Source organism: Dendrobates tinctorius, unplaced genomic scaffold, assembly GCF_039654945.1.
Source record: "Dendrobates tinctorius isolate UK_male_01 unplaced genomic scaffold, ASM3965494v1 ptg000016l, whole genome shotgun sequence".
Classification (NCBI taxonomy): Eukaryota; Metazoa; Chordata; class Amphibia; order Anura; family Dendrobatidae; genus Dendrobates; species Dendrobates tinctorius.
The window spans coordinates 86,092,469-86,111,018 of NW_027361684.1; the positions used below are offsets into that span (position 1 = coordinate 86,092,469).

Sequence of the window (18,550 nt, forward strand, 5' to 3'; positions counted from 1 at the left end):
ACAAAGTCTGTAATGATTTCACCTATGCTATAGACAGTCATGATATGCCATGGACTTCTATAGCCCCCACCCTGGATCTGCCCCCATCCCCCCACATCCACCTTCCCTATGCCATGGACTTCTATAGCCCCGATCCTGGATCTGCCCCATCCACCTTTCCTACAGCCCCTACCCCATATCCATACAGTCCCGATCCCTATTCCCTTTTGTACACTTGCTTTGGCAAAACTAATGTGTATTTAGTCCTGCCAATAAAGCTTCTTTGAATCTTGAATCTATGCCATGCACCTATTTACTCACTTTAGATCATATGCCAGGCGTACTTTGTGTCCCGTTCTGTGAGGCATTCCATGTTATGTATACTTTTTAATCTATTTAGTTTTAAGATTTGATCAATAAATTTATTGGATGTTATATCTAATCATAGTTCTCTTCTTTTCCGGGGTAAGATGATTATACCTTGGGAAATGTCAAAAGTAAAAGAAAAGTCAAAGATGCTATAGGATTTTTACAGGATGAAAATGATGAAATGGTAAGACAGGATGTTGAGAAGGCTGAACTTTTAAATTCCTATTTTGCATCTGTTTTCTCTCAGAAAGGAAATGTAACATTAACTGTTCTTCACTGTCCTATTAAGGGAATAGAAGAATCCAGGATATCTATAAACAGAAAGATAGTGAGGAAACACTTAGCTAACCTAAATGAATTCAAGTCTCCAGGTCCAGATGAATTACACACCAGAGTACTGAAGGAGATAGCAGAAGAAATTTTTGAACCCCTCTCCATAATCTTTGAAAATTCTTGGAGAACAGGAGAAGTGCCAGAAGACTGGAGAAGAGCAAATGTTGTTCCTATTTTCAAAAAGGGGAAGAAGGTGGACCCAGGCAACTATAGGCCGTTGAGTCTGACTTCTATACCAGGAAAGATCTTTGAACAAATTATTAAACAACATGTATGTCAGTACCTGGATAAGAATGAAGTGATTAAACAGAGTCAGCATGGGTTTGTAACTAATAAGTCATGTCAGACTAACTTAATTTCCTTCTATGACGGAATCACTGATTGGGCGGATCAAGGAAATGCTGTAGATATAGTATATCTTGACTTCAGCAAAGCATTTGACAAAGTCTCTCATACAATCCTTATTGAAAAAATGAATGGACAAGGCAACTGTTAGGTGGATTCATAACTGGCTTAGTGATCGGACCTAAAGAGTGGTCGTAAATGGCTGCACATCCAGTTGGAAGAATGTCTCAAGTGGGGTACCACAGGGCTCTGTCCTGGGCCCTGTATTGTTCAACATCTTTATCAATGATTTAGATGAAGGAATTGAGGGCAAACTGATTAAATTTGCTGATGACACAAAGCTAGGAGGGATAGCTAATACTAGAGAAGAGAGAGAGAGGATTCAAAAAGATATAAATAAACTGGAGAAGTGGGCAGCAACAAACAGAATGGTTTTTAACAGGGAGAAATGCAAAGTGCTACATCTGGGCAATAAAAATGAAAAAAGCATATACAGAATGGGAGGAATAGGGCTAAGTGACAGCACATGTGAAAAAGACTTGGGTATACTAATAGATCACAGACTGAATATGAGTCAACAGTGTGATGCAGCAGCAAAAAAGGCAAATGCAATTCTAGGATGTATTAACAGAAGCATACAGTCTAGATCACGTGAAGTCATTATTTCCCTCTACTCCTCTTTGGTCAGACCTCATCTGGAATATTGTGTCCAGTTTTGGGCACCACATTTTAAAAAAGACATCAACAAACTGGAGCAAGTTCAGAAAAGAGCGACCAGAATGGTGACCGGTCTGCAAACCCTGTCTTATGAGGAAAGGTTGCAGGATTTGGGAATGTTTAGTTTGCAAAAGAGAAGACTGAGAGGAGACTTAATAGCTGTCTACAAATATCTAAAGGGATGTCATATTGTAGAAGGATCAACTTTATTCTCATTTGCACAAGGAAAGACTAGAAGCAATGGGATGAAACTGAATGGGAGGAGACACAGATTAGATATTAGAAAAAACTTTTTGACAGTTAGAGTGATCAATGAGTGGAACAGGCTGCCACGAGAAGTGGTCAGTTCTCCTTCAATGGAAGTCTTCAAACAGAGGCTGGACAGACATCTGACTGGGATGATTTAGCGAATCCTGCTTTGAGCAGGGGGTTGGACCAGATGGCCCAGAAGGTCCCTTCCAACTCTATGATTCTATGAAATAGGTTGTACTATATTTTACGTATTTATGATTGACATTTTTGGTAATTTATTCGCCTAGTAATGTTAATAGTAAAGATAGGTTACTTACAGTTGATATTGGTCTGTTCTCATCTCTTTTACTACATTCAGATATAGGTTCAGTGTAATGGAGCTGACCCAGGCTAATGCACACCAATCTGTAAAGTAAGGAAGTCAAAATTATACAAGTAATTTTTTATTTCACTTTTGTATAGTTTCCATTTTTAGGTACCGTATATACCTTTGACTTGAATTTAATAGATACCCACAGTCCACAATCAGCATAATGTAGGATCTACAACATTTTCAAAAAGTCATGTCAGCCAGGTTTGGACTGGCCCATAGGGAAACATGTGAGTAGGCCCACTACATGAGCAGTGTTTGGCTCAGTACACTTAATGAAACATGTAGAAATAAAGGCAGTAACTCATTATTATTATTTAGAAGCATAGAAAAATGTGTGAATAAGATTCAGGTAATATTGCATGTTGCTGAACAGTGGGCCACTAGAATTAATGTCACTGGTGGGTTCTTGGCACCCCTTTAACCTACTGCAAAGCCTGAGATCAGTGAAGTGACATTCACAAAACTTAGAGCTTAAACTAAATTCAAAACATTTTTACTGAATGCAAAATAAAACAATATATGTAACAAATTCCTGTAATACATTTACAGTGGGGGAAATAAGTATTTGATCCCTTGCTGATTTTGTAAGTTTGCCCACTGACAAAGACATGAATAGTTTATAATTTTAAGGGTAGGTTAATTTTAACATTGAGAGATAGAATATCAAAAATAAAATCCAGAAAATCACATTGTATAAATTATAGAAATTTATTTCCATTTTGCAGTGAGAAATAAGTATTTGATCCATCTGGCAAACAAGACTTAATACTTGGTGGCAAAACCCTTGTTGGCAAGCACACCAGTCAGATGTTTTTGTAGTTGATGATGAGATTTACGCACATGTCAGGAGGAATTTTGGTCCACTCCTCTTTCCACATCATCTCTAAAGTGTGAAGTTTCCACAATCAGTTTCCATCAATGATTATGGAAACTTCACACTAGACCTCAAGCAGCTTGGATTGTGTATCTCTTCACCCTTCCTCCAGAATCTGGGACCTTGATTTTCAAGGCCTAGTGTGAAGTATCTACAATCAATGATAGTTTCGGGAGCCATGTCACCTGCTGGTGTGGGTCCACTGCATTTTATCAAGACCAAATTCAGCGCAGCAGTCTACCAGGAAATTTTAGAGCACTTCATGCTTCCCTCTGCCAAAAAGCTTATTGGGGAAGGAAATTGGCACTAGTCCACACTGCCAAAAGTACCAATTCCTGGTTTAAAAACAACAGTATAACTAGGCTTGATTGGCGAGCAAACTCATCTGACCTTAACCCCATAGATAATCTACGGGGTATTGTCAAGAGGAAGACAAGAGACACCAGAACCAACAATGCAAACAAACTGAAGGCTGCTATCAAAGTAACCTGGGCTTCCATAAAACCTCAGCAGTGCCACAGGCTGATCGCCTCCATGCCACACCGCATTGATGCAGTAATTGATGTCAAAGGAGTCCCGACCAAGTATTGAGCGCATTTACTGAATATACAGTGGGGAAAAAAAGTATTTAGTCAGTCAGCAATAGTGCAAGTTCCACCACTTAAAAAGATGAGAGGCGTCTGTAATTTACATCATAGGTAGACCTCAACTATGGGAGACAAACTGAGAAAAAAAAATCCAGAAAATCACATTGTCTGTTTTTTTTTCATTTTATTTGCATATTATGGTGGAAAATAAGTATTTGGTCAGAAACAAAATTTCATCTCAATACTTTGTGATATATCCTTTGTTGGCAATGACAGAGGTCAAACGTTTTCTGTAAGTCTTCACAAGGTTGCCACACACTGTTGTTGGTATGTTGGCCCATTCCTCCATGCAGATCTCCTCTAGAGCAGTGATGTTTTTGGCTTTTCGCTTGGCAACACGGACTTTCAACTCCCTCCAAAGGTTTTCTATATGGTTGAGATCTGGAGACTGGCTAGGCCACTCCAGGACCTTGAAATGCTTCTTACGAAGCCACTCCTTCGTTGCCCTGGCGGTGTGCTTTGGATCATTGTCATGTTGAAAGACCCAGCCACGTTTCATCTTCAATGCCCTTGCTGATGGAAGGAGGTTTGCACTCAAAATCTCACGATACATGGCCCCATTCATTCTTTCATGTACCCGGATCAGTCGCCTGGCCCCTTTGCAGAGAAACAGCCCCAAAGCATGATGTTTCCACCACCATGCTTTACAGTAGGTATGGTGTTTGATGGATGCAACTCAGTATTCTTTTTCCTCCAAACACGACAAGTTGTGTTTCTACCAAACAGTTCCAGTTTGGTTTCATCAGACCATAGGACATTCTCCCAAAACTCCTCTGGATCATCCAAATGCTCTCTAGCAAACTTCAGACGGGCCCGGACATGTACAGGCTTAAGCAGTGGGACACGTCTGGCACTGCAGGATCTGAGTCCATGGTGGCGTAGTGTGTTACTTATGGTAGGCCTTGTTACATTGGTCCCAGCTCTCTGCAGTTCATTCACTAGGTCCCCCCGCATGGTTCTGGGATTTTTGCTCACCGTTCTTGTGATCATTCTGACCCCACGGGGTGGGATTTTGCGTGGAGCACCAGATCGAGGGAGATTATCAGTGATCTTGTATGTCTTCCATTTTCTAATTATTGCTCCCACAGTTGATTTCTTCACTCCAAGCTGGTTGGCTATTGCAGATTCAGTCTTCCCAGCCTGGTGCAGGGCTACAATTTTGTTTCTGGTGTCCTTTGACAGCTCTTTGGTCTTCACCATAATGGAGTTTGGAGTCAGACTGTTTGAGGGTGTGCACAGGTGTCTTTTTATACTGATAACAAGTTTAAACAGGTGCCATTACTACAGGTAATGAGTGGAGGAAAGAGGAGACTCTTAAAGAAGAAGTTACAGGTCTGTGAAAGCCAGAAATCTTGATTGCTTGTTTCTGACCAAATACTTATTTTCCACCATAATATGCAAATAAAATGAAAAAAAAAACAGACAATGTGATTTTCTGGATTTTTTTTTCTCAGTTTGTCTCCCATAATTGAGGTCTACCTATTATGTAAATTACAGACGCCTCTCATCTTTTTAAGTGGTGGAACTTGCACTATTGCTGTCTGACTAAATACTTTTTTTCCCCACTGTACATTTCAGTAGGCCAACATTTTGGATTTTAACCCATTTCTGACTGATGACAGGATAGTACGTCAGCAGTCAGACTCCCCTGCTTTGAAGTGGGCTCCAGCAGTAAGCCCATCTCAAAGCCGCGACATGTCAGCTGTTATGAACAGTTGACATGTGCCCGCAATAGGAGTGGGCGGAATCGCCATCCGCCCGCGCCTATTAACTAGTTAAATCCCGCTGTCAAGAGCTGACAGCGGGCATTAAACTAGAGCTTCCGGCCGCCGGGCCGGAAGTGAGCTCATCACGACCCCTGTCACATGATCGGGGTTGGCGATGCATTGCCTGGACAACCAGAGGTCTCATAGCCACCTTTATGGTTGTTGCAGACAGATCGCTTTTAGCGCCGCCCGGTGGTCAGCGCTCAAAGCACTGCGATCATCTGCTCATCGCCCATATGTAGCAGAGCTGATCGGGTTGTGCATGCTTCAAGCCTCCTGTGGAGGCCATTGAAGCATGCTAAAAGTAAACAAAAAAGGTTTAACCCCTTAGCGACAGAGCCAGTTTGCAGCTTAATGACCAGGCCAATTTTTACAATTCTGACCACTGTCATTTTATGAGGATATAACTCTGGAATGCTTTAATGGATCCCGCTGATTCTGAGACTGTTTTTTCGTGACATATTGTACTTCATGGTAGTGGTAAAATTTCTTCGATAAGTCTTGTGTTTATTTATGAAAAAAAACAGAAATATGGCAAAAATTTTGAAAATTTTACAATTTTAAAACTTTAAATTTTTATGGCCTTAAATCAGAGATGTGTCACACAAATTTCTTAATAAATAACATTTCCCACATGTCTACTTTACATCACCACAATTTTGGAAGCAAAAATTTTTTTGTTAGGATGTTATAAGGGTTAAAAGTTAACCAGCGATTTCTCATTTTTACAACAAAATTTACAAAACCTTTTTTTTTTTTTTTTAGGGACCACATCATATTTAAAGTCATTTTGAGGGGTGTACATGACAGAAAATACCAAAAAGTGGCATTATTCTAAAAACTAGACCCCTCAAGGTGCTCAAAACCACATTCAAGAAGTTTATTAACCCTTTAAGTGCTTCACAGGAACTAAAGCAATGTGGAAGGAAAAAATTAACATTTAACTTTTTTTGCAAAAAATTTACTTCAGAACCAATTATTTTATTTTCACAAGTGTTAAAAGAGAAAATCAACCACAAAATTTGTTGTACAATTTCTCCTGAATACGCTGATACCCCATATGTGGGGGTAAACCACTTTTTCTGCACACGGCAGAGCTCGCAAGGGATGGAGCGCCGTTTGACTTTTTCAACGCAGAATTGGCTGGAATTGAGAACGGATGCCATGTTGCGTTCGGAGAGCCCTTAATGTCCCTAAACAGTGGAAACCTCCAACAAGTGACCCCATTTTGGAAACTAGACCCATTAAGGAACTTATCTAGATATGTGGTGAGCACTTTGAACCTTCAAGTGCTTCACAGAAGTTTATAACGTAGAGCCATGAAAATAAGAAATCCATTTTTTTTTCCACAAAAATGACCTTTTTCGCCCCCAAATTTTTATTTTTACAAGGGTAACGGGAGAAATCATACCCCCACAGTTATTGTGTGATTTGTCCTGAGTACGCTGATACCCCTTATGTGGGGGGGAACCACTGTTTGGGTGCATGGGAGAGCTCAGAATGGAAGGAGTGCCATTTTGGAATGCAGACTTTGATGGAATGGTCTGCGGGCGTCATGTTGCTTTTGCCGGGCTCCCTGATGGGCCTAAACAGTGGAAACCCCCCACAAGTGACCCCAATTTGTAAATTAGACCCCCTAAGGAACTTATGTAGATGTGTGGTGAGCACTTTGAACCCCCAAGCGCTTTACAGAAGTTTATAAACGCAGAGCTGTGAAAATAAAAAGTCTTTTTTATTTCCACAAAAGTGATTTTTTTTAGACCCAATTTTTAGACCCCCAAAGTTGGTAAATAGTGGAAACCCCTCAATTCTTGCTCCAACCCTAACCCCAATACACCCCTAACCCTAATCCCAACCCTAACCCCTAATTCTAATTCTAACCCTAATCCTAGTTCACCCTAACCCTAATTCTAACCCTAGCCCAAACCCGAACCCTAACCCTAGCCCTAACCCTAGGCCAACCCTAACCCTAGCCTAACCCTAACCCAACCCTAACCCTAGCCCAACCCTAACCCTAGCCCTAACCCTAATGGAAAACTGAAAAAAAAATATTTTCTTTATTTTGTTGTGTTGGCCTAACTAAGGGGGTGATAAACGGGGGGATTATGTACTATTTTGTTTATTTTGATCACGATGATAGCTTATCATCGTGATCAAAATGAATAAATGGAATCTGCCAGCCGGAGCCTGCAGATTCCCGGCGGGCGCACTGCGCATGCGCCCGCCATTTTCTCCGGATCCAAGATGGCGCCGCCCACCGGAGGACGCCGGCGGGACGCGGGACCACCGGGAGGGGACCCTGGACCACGGAGAGGTACCGGGGGGATCGGGGACCCTAGTTCTCTCTCCTCTGATGTGCGATCACATCTGACACTGGGGGGCGCTATTCACTTTCTCCACAGCGCCATGAATTAGCAGTGCTGTGGTTTATGTACACTTAAATACCGCCGTTAAAAGGCGTATCGGCGGTCGCTAAGGGGTTAAAAATAAAAAAATAAAAAACCTTAACGTTCAAATCACCCTCCTTTCGCCCCAATCAAAATAAAACTATTTTTTTTAAAAATCACCCATACACATATTAGGTATCGCCGTGTTCAGAATCGCCTGATCTATCAATAAAAAAAAAGCATTAACCCGATCGCTAAACAGTGTAGCGAGAAAAAATTCAGTTGCAAACCAAGCAGGCCCAAATACATCTGCACTAATCCAGGGTGCAGCGGACCCAAGTAAAATGGCAGCTGCACAGGTGCATAAATACCAAATGAAACAGCCAGCCTACAATCAGGGATTGGCCGTGTAGCACACCAGTGCAGAAAAAATAATCCGCATGTGGCAGTGTTCACACAGGGAATGCAGGGCTTCTTATTCACAACCTCTTAGTAACACCATATAGGGGGGGCTGCCCAGTGCCAACTAGAATGCATCCCGTGTGAACAGGGGCCACAAGTTTACAGAACTATTTGGGCCCAACTGCACCCTGGAAAAAATATAAAAAAAGTGCACAACAAACATATCAATATATGTAAGGTATTAGTTGATATTAAGGCCTTAATACGGAAGCTGACAAACTGCGTCAAAGTTCCCTACACTTGTCAGTCCCTACTCTAACATGAAAACCACAGAAAGAGGAAAAATCCTCCAAAAAATTCAGTTGCAAACCAAGCAGGCCCAAATACATCTGCACTCAGCGTCGGACTGGCCCACCGGAGAACCGGAGGATTCTCCGGTGGGCCCTGGCATCTGGTGGGCCCTGGCACCTGCTGGCATACAGGGCCAGCAGTTGCCTAGGGCCCCCGCTGCTCCAGGGGCCCCCAGCCAGTGGTGTGTCGCACACCATGCAGCTGCTATGGGGGCCCCTGCCAGCGGAGTAGCAGCGGGTGTCAGGAGGCAGGAGCCCCTGTCCCCGCTGCTAAAGAGAAATGAATATTCACTGCGAAGCAGTGAATATCATTTCAGGTCTCCACCCCCAGAGGCCCCGCCCCCAGCCCAGTGAGCCGCTCTGCATCAGGGCCGGCGCCGCCCTCAGTCCCCTCTGCTCCTGGCTCACAGCCAGTGCACGATGACGTCACTACATCGCGCACCCGCTGTGTGTCTGGCAGAGGGGGCAGCTCCTGACACTGAAGCCGGGATCAGCGTGGGAGCGAGGAGGAGAGGTGAGTATTGTGTTTTGTTTGTTTTTTTTATATCTCTCTCACTCTCTCTATCTGTCTCTATCTATCTTTCTCTCTCTCTATATATATCTCTCTCTCTCTCTTATATCTATCTATCTTTCTATCTCTATCTATTATCTATATCTATCTATCTCTATATCTATCTCTATCTATTATCTATATCCATCTATTTCTATCTCTATCTATCGCTCTATCTTTATATCTATCGTTCTATCTCTACATCTATCTCTATATCTATCTATCTATCTCTATATCTATCTATCTTACTCTATCTCTATATCTATTATCTCTATATTTATTATCTATCTACCATCTATATCTATCTATCTTTATCTATATATATCTCTAATATCTATATCTATCTATCTCTATACCTATCTATATATTTATCTATCCGTTATCTATCTCTATATCTTTTCTCTGTATCTATCTATCTCTATATCTATATCTCTCGCTATCTATCGCTCTATCTCTATATCTCTCTATAGCTATCTATCTATATATCTATCTCTATATCTATCTCTCTGTATATCTATCTATCGCTCTATCTCTATATCTTTCTATCTCTATATCTCTATATCTATATATCTTTCTCTATCTATCTTTCTCTATATCTTTTCTCTGTATCTATCTCTCTCTATATCTATATCTATCTATCTCTATATATATCTATTATCTCTATATCTATATCTATTTCTCTCTATATCTCGCTATCTATTTATCTCTATCTCTATATCTATCTATCTCTATATCTATCTCTATATCTATCTATCTTTCTCTATCTATTTATCTCTATTATCTATATCTATCTCTATCTATCTATCGCTCTATCTCTATATCTATCTTTCTATCTCTACATCTATCTCTATATCTATCTTTCTATCTCTACATCTATCTCTATATCTATCTTGCTATCTATCTCTATATCTATCTATATCTATATCTATCTATTATGTCTATCTATCTAGCTATCTCTATTATCTATATCTACCTATCTTACTCTATCTCTATATCTCTGTTATCTCTATATTTATTATCTATCTTTATCTCTATCTATTATCTATATCTATATCTATCTCTCTATCTATTTATCGATCTCTGTATCTATCTCTCTCTATATCTATCTCTCTATCTACCGCTCTCTCTATCTCTATCTATCTTTATATCTATATCTATCTATCTCTATATCTATCTATTATCTCTATATCTATCTACCTATCTATCTCTATATCTATCTCTATATCTCTCTCTCTATAGCTATCTATATATTATCTCTATATCTATCTATCTATATTTTATCTCTATATCTATCTATCTCTATATCTATCTATCTCTATATCCATATCTATCTCTATATCTATCTATCTCTATATCTATCTATCTCTCTAACACTATATCTCTGTATCTATCTCTATATCTCATTATCTATCTATCTCTATCTCTCTGTCTTTATCTATCTATCTATTGATCTATCCATCTATCTCTATATCTATCTATTATCCCTATTATCTATATCTATCTATCCATCTATCTATCTAGCTAGCTATCTCTATCTATCTCTATATCTCTCTCTATATCTGTCTATCTTTCTAACTCTATATCTATCTATCTCTATACATATCTCTATATCTATTATCTCTATATCTATCTCTATATCTATCTATCTCTATATATATCTCTATATCTATTTTTATTTATAGCCATCTATCTATATATGTCTATATTATTATTATTATTATATCTGTATATCTCTATCTATTATCTATCTCTATCTATTATGTATCTCTATCTATATATCTATCTCTATATGTTTCTATCTATAGCTATCTATCTCTATATCTATCTATCTATCCATTATCTATTTTCTATCTATCTCTATATCTATCGATCTATCTATCTATATTTCTTTCTATATCTATCTTTATATCTATCTCTATCTATCTCTATCTATCTCTATGAATCTTTCTATCTATATCTATCCATTATCTACTTTCTATCCATTATCTACTATCTATCTCTATATCTATCTATTTCTACATCTATCTTTCTATCTATATCTATCTAACTCTATATCTATATATCTATATAGCATTATTCCCTATGAGGGGGGCAGTATTATACCCTATGAGGGGGCAGCATTATACCCTATGAGGAGGCAGCATTATACCCTATGAGGAGGGCAGCATTATTCCCTATGAGGGGGGCAGTATTATACCCTATGAGGGGGGCAGTATTATACCCCATGAGGGGGGCAGTATTATACCCTATGAGGGGGTGCATTATTCCCTATGAGGGGGGCAGTATTATACCCTATGAGGGGGTGCATTATACCCTATGAGGGGGTGCATTATACCCTATGAGGGGGTGCATTATTCCCTATGAGGGGGGCAGTATTATACCCTATGAGGGGGGCAGTATTCTATGAGATGGCTGCATTATATTCTATGAGATGGCTGCATTATACTATGTGAGGGGGCTGCTTTATATTCTATGAGGGGGCTACCCCAACTCCTGCTACATAATTAAGACATGTACAACCTTATATTATACCCGGATATTAGCGTGTTTTACCGCATAATTGGTGGTCTGGTATTTAACTCTATGCAGCTACATAGTGGGCCCCAAGAATGATTTTCTCTGGTGGGCCCAAGGTGTTCCAGTCCGACGCTGTCTGCACTGGTGTACTACACGGCCAATCCCTGATTGTAGGCTGTTTCATTTGGTATTTATGCACCTGTGCAGCTGCCATTTTACTTGGGTCCACTGCACCCTGGATTAGTGCAGATGTTTTGGGCCTGCTTGGTTTGCAACTGAATTTTTTGGAGGATTTTTCCTCTTTCTGTGGTTTTCATGTTAGAGTAGGGACTGACAAGTGTAAGGAACTTTGACGCAGTTTGTCAGATTCCGTATTAAGGCCTTAATATCAACTAATACCTTACATATATTGATATGTTTGTTGTGCACTTTTTTTATATTTTTTCCAGGGTGCAGTTGGGCCCAAATGGTTCTGTAAACTTGTGGCCTCTGTTCATACGGGATGCATTCTAGTTGGCACTGGGCAGCCCCCCTATATGGTGTTACCAAGAGGTTGTTAGCCAGAAGCCCTGCATTCCCTGTGTGAACACTGCCACATGCGGATTTTTTTTTTCTGCACTGGTGTGCTACACGGCCAATCCCTGATTGTAGGCTGGCTGTTTCATTTGGTATTTATGCACCTGTGCAGCTGCCATTTTTCTTGGGTCCGCTGCACCCTGGATTAGTGCAGATGTTTTGGGCCTGCTTGGTTTGCAACTGAATTTTTTGGGGGATTTTTCCTCTTTCTGTGGTTTTCATGTTAGGCCGGAGTCACACTGGCGAGGAATACGGGTGCGTGAGAGGCGCAAAAAGCACGCATTAGACACGGACCAATGATTCTCTATGGGGTCACTCGCACCAGCCGTATATTTCTCCTCCGTATCCTACGCTCCGTGCCACTCGCAGCATGCTGCAATTGTCAGCGTACTACGCCCGTAATACGCCAATGCAAGTCTATGGGTGCGCAAAAAATACGGATTACACACGGACCACACATGTGACCTGCGAGAAATACGCACCCGGTGTCTTTTAGCAAAGCCGGCAATTCAGTGCACGATACAGTAAACTCACACTGACTGTTTTAATAAAGAAATTGAAAGAATAGATATAGACACATAGAATACATATATATATATATATATATTCTATGTGTCTATATCTATTCTTTCATTTCTTTATTAAAACTGTCATAGGGCTCCATTATATGTCCATTTTGCAAGCCTGCGAGAAAATCTCACCATACGGATGCCATACGGATTACATACTGATGCTTACATGCGCAAAATACGCGACCACACCTTGATAACGGATGACATACGGAGCACTGTTTAGGGGTCTGTCATCCGTATTACGCATGTAAAATACTGACCGTATTTTACGCAGGTTAGTGTGACTCCAGCCTTAGAGTAGGGACTGACAAGTGTAAGGAACTTTGACGCAGTTTGTCAGCTTCCGTATTAAGGCCTTAATATCAACTAATACCTTACATATATTGATATGTTTGTTGTGCACTTTTTTTTATATTTTTTCCAGGGTGCAGTTGGGCCCAAATGGTTCTGTAAACTTGTGGCCTCTGTTCACACGGGATGCATTCTAGTTGGCACTGGGCAGCCCCCCTATATGGTGTTACCAAGAGGTTGTTAGCCAGAAGCCCTGCATTCCCTGTGTGAACACTGCCACATGCAGATTATATTTTTTCTGCACTGGTGTACTACACGGCCAATCCCTGATTGTAGGCTGGCTGTTTCATTTGGTATTTATGCACCTGTGCAGCTGCCATTTTACTTGGGTCCGCTGCACCCTGGATTAGTGCAGATGTATTTGGGCCTGCTTGATGAGCTCATAGATTAACATTGGGCCGAGTGCTATGCGATGTTTCCTTGCAAAGCACTCACCCGCATTCTACGGTAGTGTGATGCCGGCCTATATCAGCCGCTCCTGCACTGTAAATAAATAATAGTTCCCCTCTATTCTTGTTAACCAGCCTTGATGAAGCTGACAGCTGAGGGTTGCAGCCCCCAGCTGTGAGTTTTGCCTGGCTGGTTATCAAAAATACAGTGGAATCTACGAGGGAGGGTTGGTTTTTTTATATTATTTATAGCACAGGAGTGGCTGATGAATACTCCCATCTGCCGCTCCTGCTCTCTGCTATTAGCGGCAGCAGGTATGGGATGATGGGAGCTGTAGTCCCATCAGCTGACACCAGTGACCGGAGGTAAACTTTATACCTCCGATCACAGCTGAGCACTCACGCTGTCTTCTGGCAGCGTGGGAACAGTGGCTCTCTGACCAGCAAGGATGATTTCACCACCGATCGGAAGAGCTCCCCAGGTGTTTCCCATGCGGTCACACAGCGTGGTAAACACCGGCTTTATTGCTGTGTATGTTCTGCTATATTCGGCAATTTAATCAAAAAAGGAAAATTTCGGATTAAAATCTTTCATCTGGGATTAAAACGAAGGATTTTAATCCAAAACGTGCGTTGGGGTGAGTCTTTACTCCACATCGCCATTACTTCCAGTTAATTTCATGATTAGTGCCCTGTACAATATTAATTGTGTGTGGTCCAGCGCTTGTATATGTCATACTGTGACCCAGATACAGGATATATGGCACAAGCTTTAACATTGGCCTGATTCAATATTACTTTTTCACTAGATAAAAAATATATTTTCGATATATTATTAATTTTTTGGTCACTATTTATTCAATTATATTTATTATTATATTTAGTCACCTTGTGCAGTATTTATTATGTGTGGTCCAGCGCTTTTATGAGTTAGGCTGTGACAGAACATATAGGTTATGTGCACCAGATTTAATTTTTATTATTATTAATATTTATATAAAATGAGAACAAATTATATATTTTTGATACACTAGTATTTTTCAGGCCACACTATTCATTATTACATATACTTACCTGGTTGTATTATCATTAATATATATTGCCATATTTATTCATTTTTATATGCCACTCTTTTATGCATATTTTTATGGCGCTATATTGAACATTGTATATTTATATAATTATATTTGGCGGTATTTTTTTTATCAGTTGCTATTGTATATGTTTTTATGCATGTGTGTGTGGCGCCCTTGAGGGTTCAGTCGCTACAGAGGTACCGCACCTCCTCCTGAGGTGTGGTGCTCCACCATCCAGGTAAGGTGGAGACACCTGACCACACTCCAACACCTGCATCCCATACAACATAGTAGTGTAGCAAAGCACCTTTGGTGGCTCCCTGCTTGGAACACGAAGATGCTGGGAGGTGGGTGGAGCTTAGTCTGCACCAAAAGATTGGGAAGAGTTTAGGATTTAGTCAGTTGGACTCAAGGAGTCTGTGAGAGAAGATCCCCTGAGTGGGATGGATGGAAGGAAGTGCTGCTGCAGCAGACCTCAGTGACCTGGGTCTGCTGGCATAGGAAGGAGATATTGATGGAAAGCCTGACTCTTTATAAGAAAGATAGATTTGAACAGAATGTAAGGAGAAAAGGAGGACTGAGGATTAGGGTTAGAGCAGAACCTTTTCCAAGTTCACAGCGCAAGGCCGGGGTTCGGTCCCTGAGGTTGTATGGATACTAATGGTCCTGCGACAGACACCGGAAGAATAGAAGTTGTCACCACTTTATTCCCACACAAGACTTGGAGGCATAACAGCAAGTGAGTGAGCTGGGATTTAGTAGCAAGGAGTCCCCAAAGCAGGCTACAGCTGTCTGCCGTACATGTAGAGTTCATAGGAACATCTGACAGGAGGAATGCCAGTGTAACTCAGTACTGAGAGTACTTCACTATAGGCGCAAAAGGGAGACGTTCAGAAAAGGCACATATGTTGGCGGAGTGTTGGAATGGAGTACTTCATCTTGCCTGGAAGTTGACTGAGCTCCTGACCCGGAGGACACGGCACGGATGTGGGCACCTGTATGCACAACAGACTGTGAGTAAAGCTTTGAAACTACATGCCCTGGTGTCCTCCGCTTATTCCTGCGCCAACACCCTCAGCACTGCTACATCTCAGTGCCTGACAATGCACCATCTACGTCTTTCCCCTATCTCGACACCTAAACTGCCCTGGGACTACTGCCCTACCTGTGGAGGGCCACAACATCATTGCTGCACTACACCATCTGTCCCAGAGGATTTGCTCGCAGCATCGGCTTAACACCTTTCTTGCCGAACACCACAGGTGGCGTCACGAATCATTCAATGAACATTTCTGCTATTTAGAATGGGCACCCAGGGCCACGGACCGGGTCATAACTGCCGTGACAACAACCCCACTCGTGGAGATCCGCGGGCCCGGTACTGAGTACCCCACAGCCCTGGGTGTGAGGGCGACCCAAAACTTGGTGTCACGAACAGAATAACGAAGCCCGGTACCACCGGGTTCTGTGTGCCGAAGATTTATTGGACTAAATTGCTGAGAATGTGCAAGATAACCAAATTGATAGACTGTAAAATGGACTCTCAAAATGTCCGCCGGTGCGGTGAAGAAGGGCGTGACAATATGGGTGGTCCCAAGAAAAGAGCGCGGACAGTCCTGGGCCTCCCCTGCCTTAACTTCTATGCTACAGCAACATGGCCCACCCCCAGAGGGGTTCGTATACTGGCTTGGTATGGAGGAGTAGGAAGAAGACGCTGCCCCCAGAAGGAGGAGCGAAGCCCTATGGCGGGAAAGAAGCGAGGGAGGACAACGCCAGGACGCCATGATGGAAGGAGGACGGGGATCAGGTGAACGTGATGGAGAAAAACCACTTGCTCCCAGGCAGCTCCCGCGGGGAGTACAGCCACTGTGATACCATCTACAGCGCCCACCTCTACCGCCAAGCTGGTACTGCCACTGGATGCGGCCTGCTAGGAGGAGGTACATGAGAGTCCCGGAGCAGACTGTGGGGCAGGGACCGGGTCCCAGCCCGAACCTGGCACGGCCGTGCAGGCTCCTACCAGCGTGCCCCAATCCTGTACAGGGAAGGACCCCGCTGCCACTCACTCACCAGGCAGCCCCGGAGGTTGCCGCTACCATCGTTCACCAAACGGTACCCACGCAAGACCTAGAACATCCACGGGAAACACCGGGTAGGATCACAGCCCCTGCCATGATCCTGGTGTTAGGGGCTGCGCCTGTGGACAGAAATGGTCCTATACTCGCTCCAACATTAAGTGGCGGTGTCCCAATAGTATCATACCAGCTGCGACAGGCAGCAGCACCGTTGGCTGTCGTACCTTCTGGAAATGAAAGGCAGCAGCCATTAGTACCTACCATGGTCCCTGTAGAATCACCGGCAACATTTGCACCAGCTGCGAGCAGATCCTCTGGGACAGATGGTGTAGTGCAGCAATGATGTTGTGGCCCTCCACAGGTAGGGCAGTAGTCCCAGGGCAGTGTAGGTGTTGAGATAGGGGAGAGACTGCCACTCCATCTACACCGGCAGAGACCAATTTCACTCCATGGGAAAAAGAATATATGCAATTTGTGGATAACAAGCAGGAAGAGGATGTCCACAAGTTCTCCCCTGGAAGCAGCTCAAGAAACCAGCTTCCATCACCCCAGGAGGGAACCAACATTAAAGAACATGCCCAAACCTAAACTAACTAACTGTTACCCAAAAGGGTATTAGCACCGTTGTGCCTTTTTGTTTTGTTAATCATGTTTTTGTTCTTCCAGTTTTTCTTCAAGTTATATATATGTTTTTTAATGATATATACACTAGCTTGCCACATCTAATAAAGGCACTTTTATTACAGGTCTGTGTGCTTTTGTATTTTTCCTGCCTTTTTTAAGCTTATTAGTTTTCCATTCCATTTGGCTTTTTTGTACCATATACCCATCACACACGTCCACCATCTCATAGTCCCATGCCCATATACCCATCATACATTTTCTATCGCATAGTCCAGTGCCCATATACCCATCATACTATAATGTATGTAAAACACTGTGGAATTAATGGCGCTATGTATGTGAGTAAAATAAATAAATACATATCCTCCATCCCATAGTCCCGTGCCCATATACCCATCCTCTATCCTATAGTCCAGTGCCCATATACCCATCATACATCATGCCATAGTTCAGTGCCCATATACCCATTATACAAATCATTCATGCCATGGTCCCATGCCCATATACCCATCACACATCCTCCATCCCACAGTTCAGTGCCCATATACCCATCACAGATCATACCATAGTCCAGTGCCCATATACCCATCACACGTCCTCTATCCCATAGTCCTATGCCCATATACCCATCATCCATATCCTCCATCCAATAGTCCCGTGCCCATATACCCATCATCCATATCCTCTATCCAATAGTCCCATGCCCATATACCCATCACACATCCTCCACCCCATTAGTCCAGAGCAGGGTGGCGCTGAGCAGGAAGTTCCTGGAGATGTGCTGTTATGTAACCTTGCAGTGTAGCTCTGTGTGCGGTTCTGTGTATGGCACTGTGTGTGGCCGCTGATGATGCGATTTTCTATGACGGTAACAATAGAACCTGCAGTAATAGAGGAGGGGGTGATTCATGTGCTCTCTCCTCCTTTCTGGGGGCAGACAATGGCTGGGAGCTTATGTTCCAAGGGATGTTAGATTTCTCCCACCCGCTCAGTGTCTGCTGAGGTGTTGTGAAGCGGGAAATCTGT

At 42.3% G+C, this 18,550-nt stretch overlaps 1 protein-coding gene across 4 annotated transcripts in view; it reads right to left on the bottom strand.

Moving 5' to 3' along the window:
- Positions 1-18,550, bottom strand: part of LOC141080642 (uncharacterized) — an 869,999-nt gene that overhangs the window by 543,370 nt on the left and 308,079 nt on the right. For all 4 annotated transcript variants that reach the window (XM_073566017.1, XM_073566013.1, XM_073566014.1 and 1 more), the window contains exon 6: positions 2,313-2,400. In XM_073566017.1, the coding sequence (XP_073422118.1) occupies positions 2,313-2,400 (88 nt within the window). The remainder of the gene's footprint in view (positions 1-2,312; positions 2,401-18,550) is intronic.